The sequence below is a fragment of the Lagenorhynchus albirostris genome, chromosome 9, assembly GCF_949774975.1.
Source record: "Lagenorhynchus albirostris chromosome 9, mLagAlb1.1, whole genome shotgun sequence".
Classification (NCBI taxonomy): Eukaryota; Metazoa; Chordata; class Mammalia; order Artiodactyla; family Delphinidae; genus Lagenorhynchus; species Lagenorhynchus albirostris.
Genome location: NC_083103.1, coordinates 51,331,818 through 51,343,931, shown reverse-complemented (window position 1 = coordinate 51,343,931; position 12,114 = coordinate 51,331,818). Strand labels below are relative to the sequence as shown.

The window sequence follows — 12,114 nt, the reverse complement described above, 5'->3', positions numbered from 1 at the left end:
GCAAGCCAAATTTAAATATTATTCCCTTTTGAAAAAGGAAAGGAGTTTTGTGTTATTTTCATTCCTCACATCCCTGTAACCTTTTGCATGAGTTTCCTTTTACCTCCTTGCCACCCTCCTCCCTTTAAAAACATTATTTCTTTTTAGTATGAATTTGGTTTTTTTTTTTGTTTGTTTGTTTTTTTCCCCCATCCCACAGATCAGGCTGCAGCTATGGGATACTGCGGGTCAGGAACGTTTCCGTAGCCTCATTCCCAGTTACATCCGTGATTCTGCTGCAGCCGTAGTAGTTTACGATATCACAAGTAGGTATTTTGCAACGGGTTGACCTTTCTTATTTTTCTTGCTTGTTTGACTGATTTTATTGTTAGGTACGATTGCAATTATGGGACACAGCAGGTCAAGAGCGGTTCAGGAGCTTGATTCCTAGCTACATTCGTGACTCCACTGTGGCAGTTGTTGTTTATGATATCACAAGTGAGTGGGGGGGGATTATGCATTTCTAATCTTTCAACCTTTAGCTTAGTTGCATGCATGTTCTTGTCTTGTGCTTGTTTTCTATACTGGCATGTAAAAATGAGTTTTATCATAGCAAACCTTATCACAGGCCAGCTAGGTCAGAGTATTTGCTTTGGTGTTTGTACCAATATGCCTTATTTCTACTGTGCCAGGTTTTTTTGCCCTGTAATTTTTCCTTTAGATCTAATTATGAATCCTCTCCAAGGCTTTCTTAGTATCCTATTATCCCTACAGCATAATTATGGTTGGAAGAATGTCTCCTTTTTTATTTAACTTGATCTCAGATTTCTCTAAAATAAAATAATCTGCATTTAAGTCTCTTGCCAAGTTCTCCAGATCCTTCAAGGCTTCTGTTGAGACTGTTAAAAGCTTCCGCTAGCCAACTTTTCTCTGCTTTCCCCTTCCAGCCATCCTCTCTCTATAGAGGAAGGCAGAGAAAACATAATATGCAGTTTTCTATTAATCATTTTCATTTGAATGAAATCTGGATTCTCTGACTTATTTACTTGGTTGCTAACGAATTATACTTTCATTTCTCTCCAAGAAAAAAATTTAAATGGGAGACTAAAAAAAGTAATGGTCTTTCTTTTTCTTTTCCTTCAAGACTGACTAATAGTGCCTTTAGCTTTTTAAGTGACTGCAAATTTTGAATGGAGCATTGGTGACTGACAGGGAAATGCTATCTGATTAAAATTGTCTTTGTGAATCAGTTTATGATATATTAGGCAATATTAAGCATCATTCCGTATAGTGCTCCATAATTTATAGGAAGACCAGGATAGTACCACATCTTGGACTTATTTAAAAACATCTTACATAAACAATCTACCGATTTGAGCTAGTAATATTATTAGTATACATTTTTGCATATTTGCTCATCCAGAAATCATATCTACTTAACAATAATTGCAATGGCAGAATTATAAGAGGTTTGCATTCAGAGACTTTTTATTTTGGTTAGGTGCCAAATGCAGTCTTTCTTTTCTTGAAGCTTTTCTTTGGGTTGCTACTTGTTTTAAAAATGTATGTTCATTATTGTGCATTCACAAGTTTTGCAGCTTTAAAATGTTTGTGCTTACTTTAACCAAATCAAGTAAAATCTGGTGTATTTTTCTTTGAAATCTGTGCACATGCCATTAAAATATTAGCAAGTTGTTTTCTTTAGCTGCTGTAAGATGTATTGAAGTACTCTACTTAGAATCCAGGGCTAGAAAAGATGGATTTTGTTATAAATGATTCTGGTACATTAAACTAATAAGCTTCAAGTTAAAGTGATCACAAACTGAATAAGCAATGCAAACAGAGTGGTGTTGAAAGCTATTTAAAGGCTTTACAAATTTTGTGGATGTGTTGGGACTTACTGGCTGACATACTTTTGGAGATGCTTTCTTTGTCATGTTTGGTATGTTTAAGTAATCAAAAAAGCATTGTGGCAACATGACACCATACTATCTGCCATAGCTGTCCTTACATTAAAAAAAATTTTTTTTCAATTATATATAGTACATTATACTCACTTGGTCATGTCCAAAAATTTTAAACTATTATAAAAGATACCTTAAGGACTTTACTGCTGTGATTTGTTTAGATCATTGATATTTATACTCAGATAAAATGGAGTTATGTTGCAGGCACATTAAAAGTGGGTACTAATGTGCCAACCCCCTTCCAACTTCCAGTACTTTTTTCTTTTCCTCTTTTTTCTTTGTTTGGTCCTTCACTTGGAGCACTTGGAATAACACTAATCTCTCTATCCACCCTCCAATATACCAGATGTTAACTCATTCCAGCAAACTACAAAGTGGATTGATGATGTCAGAACAGAAAGAGGAAGTGATGTTATCATCATGCTAGTAGGAAATAAAACAGATCTTGCTGACAAGAGGTATGGAATGATTTCATATTTGTATGGAATGTTTGATTTCTTTGTTAAGCAGCCTGTTATTTTTGTTAGTGAAAAATTGCTTTAAAAGGAGACATGTTTAATCCTTAATTTTATACCCCTGCCCCTTTTCTTTAGTGTGGGGACCTGAAATAGAAAGGTAAACGTTAAACTCAGTCCCGGGAACTCCCTGGCGGTCCAGTGGTTAGGACTCTGTGCTTTCACTGCCGAGGACCCAGGTTCAATCCCTGGTCGGGGAACTAAGATCCTGCAAGCTGAGCAGCACGGCCCACCCACCCTCCCCACACCACACACACACAATAAAACACACATTAGGGCTTCCCTGGTGGCTCAGTGGTTAAGAATCTGCCTGCCAATGCAGGGGACACAGGTTCGAGCCCTGGTCTGGGAATATCCCACATGACACGGAGCAACTAAGCCCATGTGCCACAACTACTGAGCCTGTACTCTAGAGCCCCACGTGCCACAACTGCTAAAGCCCGCATGCCTAGAGCCCGTGCTCCGCAACAAGAGAGGCCACCGCAGTGAGAAGCCCGCACACCACAACCAAGAGTAAACCCTCGCTCACTGCAACTAGAGAAAGCCTGCGTGCAGCAAGACCCAACGCAGCCAAAAATAAATAGATAAAATAAGTAAATTTATTTAAAAAAAAAGAAAACACACATTAAACTCAGTCCTTAAAGGAAACTAAATTTTTTGGGTTTGTGTAAGCTCCTGTGTAAATAACTCTTGTGTAAGATTGTTTACACGTGAAGCTGGTAACTATTTTGCATTTTTTAGGGCTCATAAATATGAGCAGTGTTCTGTTAAAGAACAAAATGTTTTACAAATCCTATCTTTAAAAAAGTATTCGTAATGATTAAATGCACACTCTTTTGGTAGTCTTCTTATAAATATTCATTATAATTCAGTGGTGTAGTTTTTTCTTTTCTTTTCTTTTTTTAATTGTATGGTTGAGCCAGACTGTGAGGTTGAACTGAATAGCTTGATTGTGATACCTTAGTCAAATGAGCAAAGACATATTCAAGTCACAGGATGCAAATGTATTAACATTCACTGTAGAATCTGTGGCTTGAATATCTGCCTTTAGCATTCCTAAGTGATCTACTGGATATTCTTTCTGCTTTAAATAGTCTTGACCATTTATTTAATATTCGAAGCTTTTACTATTTATTATTTGTTTATTCATTAGTTGGATACTGAAATTCCAGTAATGAACTTTTGCTATTAATTAAAATGTTACAAAGAAACCCAATATGTTCAAAGACTTATGAAATATTAAGCCCATTTCTGTCATGGTACCTCATTTGGAATTGTCAAGAAAGTCTTTGCTAATTTAAAAGTAAATTCAGCGTATGATTTCAACTTTTCTTTATGAAAATCATTTTTTGGACATGAATTGCCATCATAAATTTTCACTATTTTATTTATCTTCAGTATGAGAATTTAAAGATCATATAGGTATATATTCTTCTATATATTCTAGTGGAGAGTCGCTAGATATCTTCACTGTTAAATAGAAAAATTGTATATCTGAATTGTTTCCCTTTATAGCCAGAGTTATCTAAAAGGATGCTTACAAGCATCTGTTCTTTTATTGCATAATATTTGAGTATACAAATGCTAGAAACATCTAAATTATGTTTACAATAATTTTTCTTTAAGGTAATATTTGTCCATTGCTTTAGAATTAACATATTTCTCAGTAATTTTTGCCAGACTATCACCCTTCAGTTATTCACATTTAAAAGAATTAAGAGTCTTTAAAAGAAAGGTTTTTTTAATTTTAAAAAATAAAAATTAGAGTTTTGTTCGTTCCACTAAAATAATTGGGGGGGTTCATCTATTTTTATTATTTAAATTTTAATGTAATAGTTGCAGGAATTTTTTTTTAAATTGAAGTGTAGTTGATTTGCAGTGTTTCAGGTGTATAGCAAAGTGATTCAGTTATACATATATATATGTATTTATCCTTTTTCAGATTCTTTTCCATTATAGGCTATCACAAGATATTGAATATAGTTCCCTGTGCTACACAGTAGGTCCTTGGTGTTTTTCTGTTTTACACACAGCAGTGTGTATCTATTAATCCCGAATTCCCAATAAAATAATTTTTAAATGAGTAAAAGTTTTAAATTTTTTTAAAATCTTTCGGGGGCTTCCCTGGTGGCGCAGTGGTTGAGAGTCCGCCTGCCGATGCAGGGGACGTGGGTTCGTGCCCCAGTCCAGGAAGATCCCACATGCTGCGGAGCAGCTGGGCCCGTGAGCCATGGCCGCTGAGCCTGCGCGTCCGGAGCCTGTGCTCCACAACGGGAGAGGCCACAACAGTGAGAGGCCCGCGCACCGCAAAAAAAAAAACAAAAAAAAAAAAACAAGAAAAGATAATGAAGGCCAGGTCATGTAGGGCAAAAGTAAAGACTTTCCGAATGAGATTGGAGGGTTTGAGCAGAGAAGTAGCTTTTCATAAGTCACTGTTTGCTCTGTTGAAAATACATAAGGGTAGCAGAGAGGAGGCTAATCTAGACTTTATTCCAAGCAAGAAATGATGACTTGGACCAACATAGTGGTAGCTTTTGTGGTGACCAGTAGTCAAATTCAGATATTATTTTGAAGATAGAACTGTCAGGATATACTGATGCAATTGATGGCATGCATACAGATGGATGGAATATGGGATGTGGGGGAAGGAGGAGTCAAGGATGACACCTAGATTTTTTGGCCTGAGTAACTGTCATTAACTGAGATAGGAGAGACTGCATAAAGAGACAGTTTGGGAGGGAATATCATGACTTGAGCTTTTGGTGATTTTAAGTATAGGGTGGCTATTAGATATCCTAATAATTAGATGTCAGGTAGGCAGTTGGATATATGAGTCTGGAGTTCAGAGCAGCAGTCCAGGCTAGATATATAAGTTTGAGAGGCATCAGCATATAGGTGGTATTTAAAACCATGAGACTACATGGGATTGCCAAGAGAGTAATTGTAGATAGAGAAGAGGTCCAAGGAGTAAGTTTTAGGGCATCTGAAATAATTGTTTTTAGGAAATTCACACTCTGAAGTGTTCGTGTTTGGGCCTAAAGGTCTGCTGCTGATTGTCAACTTACTGTCAAATAAAGAAAAAAATGTGTTTTTTAAAAAATTTATACACACATAAATAAATAGAGAACGAGTGGCTAAAACAAACAGATGTAGTAAAGCATTAATAGTTGCATTGTTATATATAAGAATAATTTTGGGGCTTTCCTGGTGGCACAGTGGTTAAGAATCTGCCTGCCAATGCAAGGGACATGGGTTCCAGCCCTGGCCCGGGAAGATCCCACGTGCCGTGGAGCAACTAAGCCTGTGCGCCACAACTACTGAGCCTGAGCTCTAGAGCCCGCAAGCCACAACTACTGAGCCCACGTGCCACAACTACTGAAACCTGCACGCCTAGAGCCCATGCTCCGCAACAAGAGAAGCCACGACAATTAGAAACCCGCGCACCGCAACAAATAGTAGCCCCTGCTCACCGCAACTAGAGGAAGCCCGTGCACAGCAACGAAGACCCAACACAGCCAAAAATAAATAAATTAATTACTTTTTTAGAAAAGAGTAATTTTGTTTTTAGAGAGTGGAGAAATTCAAGAATAACATCTTCTTGTAAACAAGAAGACAGTGGAATCTAGTACATAGGTATAAGTTTGGGGAATAAGGACAGTTCCTCCATAGTAGGATTAGACATAGAATATAAAAGGCACACACATAGGTAGATTGGAGGATAGATATGGTGGGAGCTTGTAGAAATTCTCTTTCATTGCTTTGGTGTTCTGTGTTGTAGGAAGCAGGATTTATCAGCTGATGGTTTAGATCCATTTAATAATTAGTTGCATATTTATTAAACACCTATGTGATTGCTAGGCACTAGGAATACCAAGATAAACAGGATAGTCCTGCACCTGAAGAGCTCACAGCTTGAGAGACACCGCTAATTATGATGTACTACAAAATTCCCTGTAAAAGAAGTACTAATTTGACTCACTTGTTCCACTTGTAGAAATCCACAAAATCCAACCTAAAGAAATGATCTAAAGTCACAAAGCACAAAGATGTTCATAGCAACATTTTTCACAGTGGTGTATTGGGTTGGCCAAAAAGTTCATTCGGGTTTTTCCATAACATCTTATGGAAAACCCAAATGAACTTTTTGGCCAACCCAATAAAATTTGAAAACAACATACATTTCTAACAGTTTGAGACTGGTTACATAAATTATGGTAGTAAATTGACAAATTGTCTAGCCATAAAAAGTTATTTTACATAAAAGTTTTTAATCGCAAAGCTTAAAGCTAAGAGAAAATAGCATACTATTAAGATTTTTGAAGTTAAAAAAATACAGGATGAGCTCAGCAGGTAAAAGTAAATCATTAAAAAATGCCTTTATAAAAACATTTGGTTAGATATACACACAGAAGTGCACAGATTTTTTTTTTGAAGTATAGTTAATTTACAATGTGTTAATTTCTGCTGTACAGCAAAGTGATTCAGTTATATATATACTCTTATATATTCTTTTCCATTATGGTCTATCACAGAATATTAAATATAGTTTCCTATGCCGTACAGTAGGACCTTGTTGTTTAATCCATTCTCTATATACTAGTTTGCATCTGCTAACAAACTCCCACTTCATCCCTCCCTCCCCCCAGCAACCACAGGTTTGTTCTCTATGTCTGTGAGTCTGTTTCTGTTTCATAAAAGTTCATTTGTGTCATATTTTAATTCCACATATAAGTGATGTTGTATGGTGTTTGTCTTTTTCTTTCTGACCTAAGTGCACAAATTTCAAGTGTATTGCAGCTTGATAAATTTTCAAACTAGTCTTGCTTGTATAACCAGCACCATATCAAGAAAAGTTTTTTTCAGAACCTTGTTTATAATCTTTATATCATTATCTTTCAAAAAGACGAGTTTATCTTTTTTATTTTCTACAGGCAAGTGTCAATTGAGGAAGGAGAGAGGAAAGCCAAAGAGCTGAATGTTATGTTTATTGAAACTAGTGCAAAAGCAGGATATAATGTAAAGCAGGTAAGTGTCTTTTCAGTATGTGTGAGTTGAGGTTATCAAATTGAAAAAACATATTATAAAATAATTGTGTGAGTTTTCTGTTCTCTAGTGTAAGATTTTCTTCCACTTGGCAATAGCAGGCCTCATGAATTAGCGACATATCACAATGAACAGTGAAAAATCTAAATGTGGCATAGTTTTGGAAAAAGAGGAAAAGGCTTGCCAAACTTTTCAGATTGTTCATAGGACACGTATTTCATTTTGATTATAAGATTATGATTGTAAGATGATTGCTAGGTTGTAAACTCACCATACACTCACTACATCCCAACTGCATTGTTTCAAGGTAAATTTTCCTTATTTTAGTGTTTGATAGTAAGATTATGGTAAAGCAGGTATTTGCTTTCAGGCACGGTATTTTGCTTGTTGTTGTAAAAATACATTCTCGTTACTTTGTCCTTAATAAACTGCTGGTGTTTTAACAGAGTTTATAACAGGAGTGTTTTGGGGATAGGAAAATATGGGGAGATCTCACATTGTCAAACTGTTTTCTAAAAGATGGGGTAACCAAAAATTTGCCTGCTTAATTCTTCAGGGCTACGTGTCATATAGAGTAGTGGTCCCAGATTTATAGGATTTACCTCCCAATAAATTATTTTTTTAATTCTACATTACCAGTAGAGGGGTAAAGTAAAATCCTTGAAACTGAATAAGTAGAGCTTTATGAAAAATTCTCTATATTGTTTTCATTTTTGGTCGTCCCATCTCTCTTTGCCTTGAAACATATGTAAGTAATACTGAATTGTCACTAATTCCCTCCTCCTAGTATACTGTTCATTGTTATGGCTTCTAATTTAATTCTGTTGTGATCAGAGAATATACTCTGTAACATTTCAGTCATTTGTAATTTATTGAGACTTGTTTTATGGCCTAACATGTGGCCTGTCTTGATGAATGTTCCATGTGCGCTGGAAAAGAATGTCTTTCTGCAGTTGTCAGATACAGCGTTCTATAAATAATATAAATGAGGTCAAATCTTAGATAACACAGTTGATAGCCTTGTTCAAGTCTTAGATAGCCTTAGTAATTTTGGAGGGTAGTTCAATTAGTTACTGAGAAGGGGGTATTAAAATCCACAACAACAATATTTGTATCATGTGTTTTGTATATAGTTCAGTCAGCTTTCTTCTTTTTTTCCTTCGCCATGTGGGATTTTAGTTCCTGGACTAGGGATTGAACCCAGGCCCTTGGCAGTGAGAGCACGGAATCCTAACCACTGGACACCAGGGAATTCCCTAGTTCTGTCAACTTTTACTTCATGTGTTTTGAAGTTCTGTCTTTGGGTGCATACATGTTAGCATTGTTAACTGTCCTCCTAATGTGTTGACTTTTTTAATGTTAAAAAATACTGCTCTTTAAAAAAAAAAAAAATACTGCTCTTTATCTCTAATAATATTCCTTTTCTTTATCTGATCTTAATATGGCCACACCAGCTCTCTAATTGCTTATTGTTCATATGGTATATCTTTTTCTTTGTAAAGTGGGTCTCTTGTAGATGGCACATGGTTGGAACTTCCTTTTTTTTCCTCCAGTCTGAAAGCCTCTGCCTTTTAATTGGAGTGTTTGGTTTATTTAGATTTAATGTATTAGGACTTATGTCTACCATTTGTTCTTTGTTTTCTGCTTGTCCCTCTTTCATTTTTGTCTTAATCAGATATTTTTATATTGTGTTTTAATTCCTCTTTTGATCTTTAGCTAAATTTTTTCATAACCTTTTTAGTGGATGCTTAGGGGTTAAACTAGAGTTAATATTATACCATTTCATGTGAAATAATGCACACTGTCCTTCGTGTTATTGTCATATTTTATATTTACATATATTATAAACCTCCATAATAAACATTTTAATTTTTCCTTTAAACAGTAATTAAGAGAAGAAAAAAGATAATCTTTTCTCTTTATCCATATATTTATCATTTCCAGTGCTCTTCATTCCTAATTATAGATCTGAGTTTCACCTGGTATTTTTCTTTAGCCAAAATAACTTTCTTTACTGTTTCTTATAGGGGTATCCTGGTGATAAATTCTCTCTGCTTTCACATACTCCAAAAGGCCATTTGAAGAATAATTTTGAAGAACATTTTGCTAGTTTTTGAATTTGGGGTTGACAGATTTTTTTCTTCCAGTACTTTAAAGACGCCTTTCGATTGTCTTCTGGATTCCATTGATTTTAATGAGAAGGGAACTCTAATTTATATCATTCTCTGTTTGTAATGTGTTGTGGTTTTTTGTGTGTTTTTTAAATAAATTTATTTATTTATTTATTTATTTTTGGCTGTGTTGGGTCTTCGTTGCACACGGGCTTTCTCTAGTTGTGGCAGGCGGGGGCTACTCTTCGTTGTGGTGCGCGGACGTCTTATCACGGTGGCTTCTCTTGTTGCAGAGCACAGGCTTTAGGCTCACAGGCTTCAGTAGCTGTGGCATGCAGGCTCAGTAGTTGTGGGTCGCAGGCTCTAAAGTGCAAGCTCAGTAGTTGTGGCGCACAGGCTTAGTTGCTCTGCGGCATGTGCGATCTTCCTGGACCAGGGCTCAAACCCCTGTCCCCTGCATTGACAGGCAGATTCTTAACTACTGCGCCACCAGGGAAGTCCCTGTAATGTGTTTTTTTTTTGTTGTTGTTGTTGTGTGTGGTACGCGGGCCTCTCACTGCTGTGGCCTCTCCCACTGCGGAGCACAGGCTCTGGACGCGCAAGCTCAGCGGCCATGGCTCATGGGCCCAGCCGCTCCACGGAATGTGGGATCTTCCCGGACCGGGGCACAAACCCGTGTCCCCTGCATCGGCAGGCGGACTCCCAACCACTACGCCACCAGGGAAGCCCTAATGTGTTGTTTTAAAGTATTTTTTCTGCCTCATTTTCTTCTTTTCTCTTCTGGAATACCAGTGGCACATCTGTTAGATGGCTTGATATTACCCATGCCCCCTGGTCACTGAGGCTTTTGCTCATTGTTTTTGATACTTTTTCCCTCTCTTTTTTTTTTTTCAGATTAGGAATTATTATTGATGTGTCTTCAAGTTCACTGATCCTTTTTCTGCCATATTTAAACTGTTAAGTCCATCCAGTAAATTTATAATTTCAGATATTGTAATTCAGTCCTAGATTTTTTTCATTTATTTCTTAAAACTTCCATTTCTCTGTCGGAATTCCCCATCTGTTCAATCATTATGGTCATTGTTAACCTTCGAGTTCTTGAACATATTTACAGTAATTGCTTTGAAATTCTTGTCTGCTAATTCCAACATCTGGGTCAATTCAGAGTGTATTTCTATTGGCTATTTACTTTTTCTCTTGCCTCTAGGTTAGATTTTTCTGCGGTTTTTGTTTTGTTTTGGTTTGGTTTTTTATGTGTATCTAGTAATTCTTGGTTGTATGGTTGGCATTGTGTATGCGTAGAGACTCTGGTTTCTGTTATTTTTCTCTGCTAAATTCTGGGGTTGTATTATGGCAGGTTGTTATATTGCTGGCTGATCACCATGGACTTGTGGAGTCTTGAAGTTACGCATTGTTTGCGTGGATCTATAGAAAGCCTGAGATGTTTATCAAGCTTTTCTATCTTGGTGGGATTGAAACTGTAAACTCTAAACTGTATACCTGGAGCAGGCAGTAGCTGAAATCTCTGCTCATTTCTTTCAGCCTTCTAGCTGTTGCTTTCAGATGGGCTCCTTGGAATCTCTCCTACATATGTACCATTAAAGAGGTAACTGAGGATTTGCAGGAATTTTATGTGTAGATATTAGGGCTCCTACTCTTGGCTCCCTCCTTTTTGTTATTTTCTTCCTTAATACAGCCACTCTGGTAGTCAGTTGACACCTCAAACCTGTAAAACTCTAGTTTTCTGCTTGAGTTCTAACCACCCCATATTGTTCAAACTAGGATTGGCTCTTGGGAAAACCTGTATAAAGGTGACCCTCACCCAGTGAGTGTGGGTTCCCTTCTAGTGTGAATTCCTCCTAGTTTGTACCTGCTTTTTGTTGCTCTTGAGAGCCTTCAAATAGTTGTTGTCCACAGTTAGTAAATGCTATCTGCAAGAGTGTTAGTCCTGTATACGCTACTCTGCTGTTACCAACACTGGAGTCTGTATTGAAATTATGGGGTAAAAATTAAAATATCTGATAAATGAAATAACTGAGACTATTTAGCATGTACATACTTAGTTTTATTTAATATAGAAGACCAGTTTGTTCCACAATTCCATACAGAATTCCTGAATTCTGTATGTTATTGCTTATCTAAGGTTAATGTAAGTAGGTTTTTGAATTAAATTATTTGGTCAGTGAGTAACACATATCAACAGAAGTGATTATGAAGAAATAATCTCAAATTCCTTTTGAGGTTTTTTTTTTTTTTTTTTTTTTTTTGCGGTACACGAAAAAAAGTGCGGGCCTCTCACTGCTGTGGCCTCTCCCGTTGCGGAGCACAGGCTCCAGACTCGCAGGCTCAGCGGCCATGGCTCACGGGGCCCAGCCGCTCCGCAGCATGTGGGATCTTCCCGGACCGGGGCATGAACCTGTGTCCCCTGCATCGGCAGGCGGACTCTTAACCACTGCGCCACCAGGGAAGCCCTCTTTTGAGTTTTTGTTGTAGGTCAGT

At 37.0% G+C, this 12,114-nt stretch overlaps 1 protein-coding gene across 4 annotated transcripts in view; it reads left to right on the top strand.

The window, feature by feature from the left end:
- The window catches only part of RAB6A (RAB6A, member RAS oncogene family), a 66,393-nt gene that overhangs the window by 39,397 nt on the left and 14,882 nt on the right, over positions 1-12,114 (top strand). For 3 of the 4 annotated variants that reach the window (XM_060159977.1, XM_060159979.1, XM_060159981.1), the window contains 3 exons: positions 372-477; positions 2,293-2,404; positions 7,393-7,486. In XM_060159977.1, the coding sequence (XP_060015960.1) occupies positions 372-477; positions 2,293-2,404; positions 7,393-7,486 (312 nt within the window). Of the gene's footprint in view, positions 1-199; positions 306-371; positions 478-2,292; positions 2,405-7,392; positions 7,487-12,114 lie in introns of all 4 variants that reach the window. The other variant, XM_060159978.1, reaches the window with a different exon arrangement.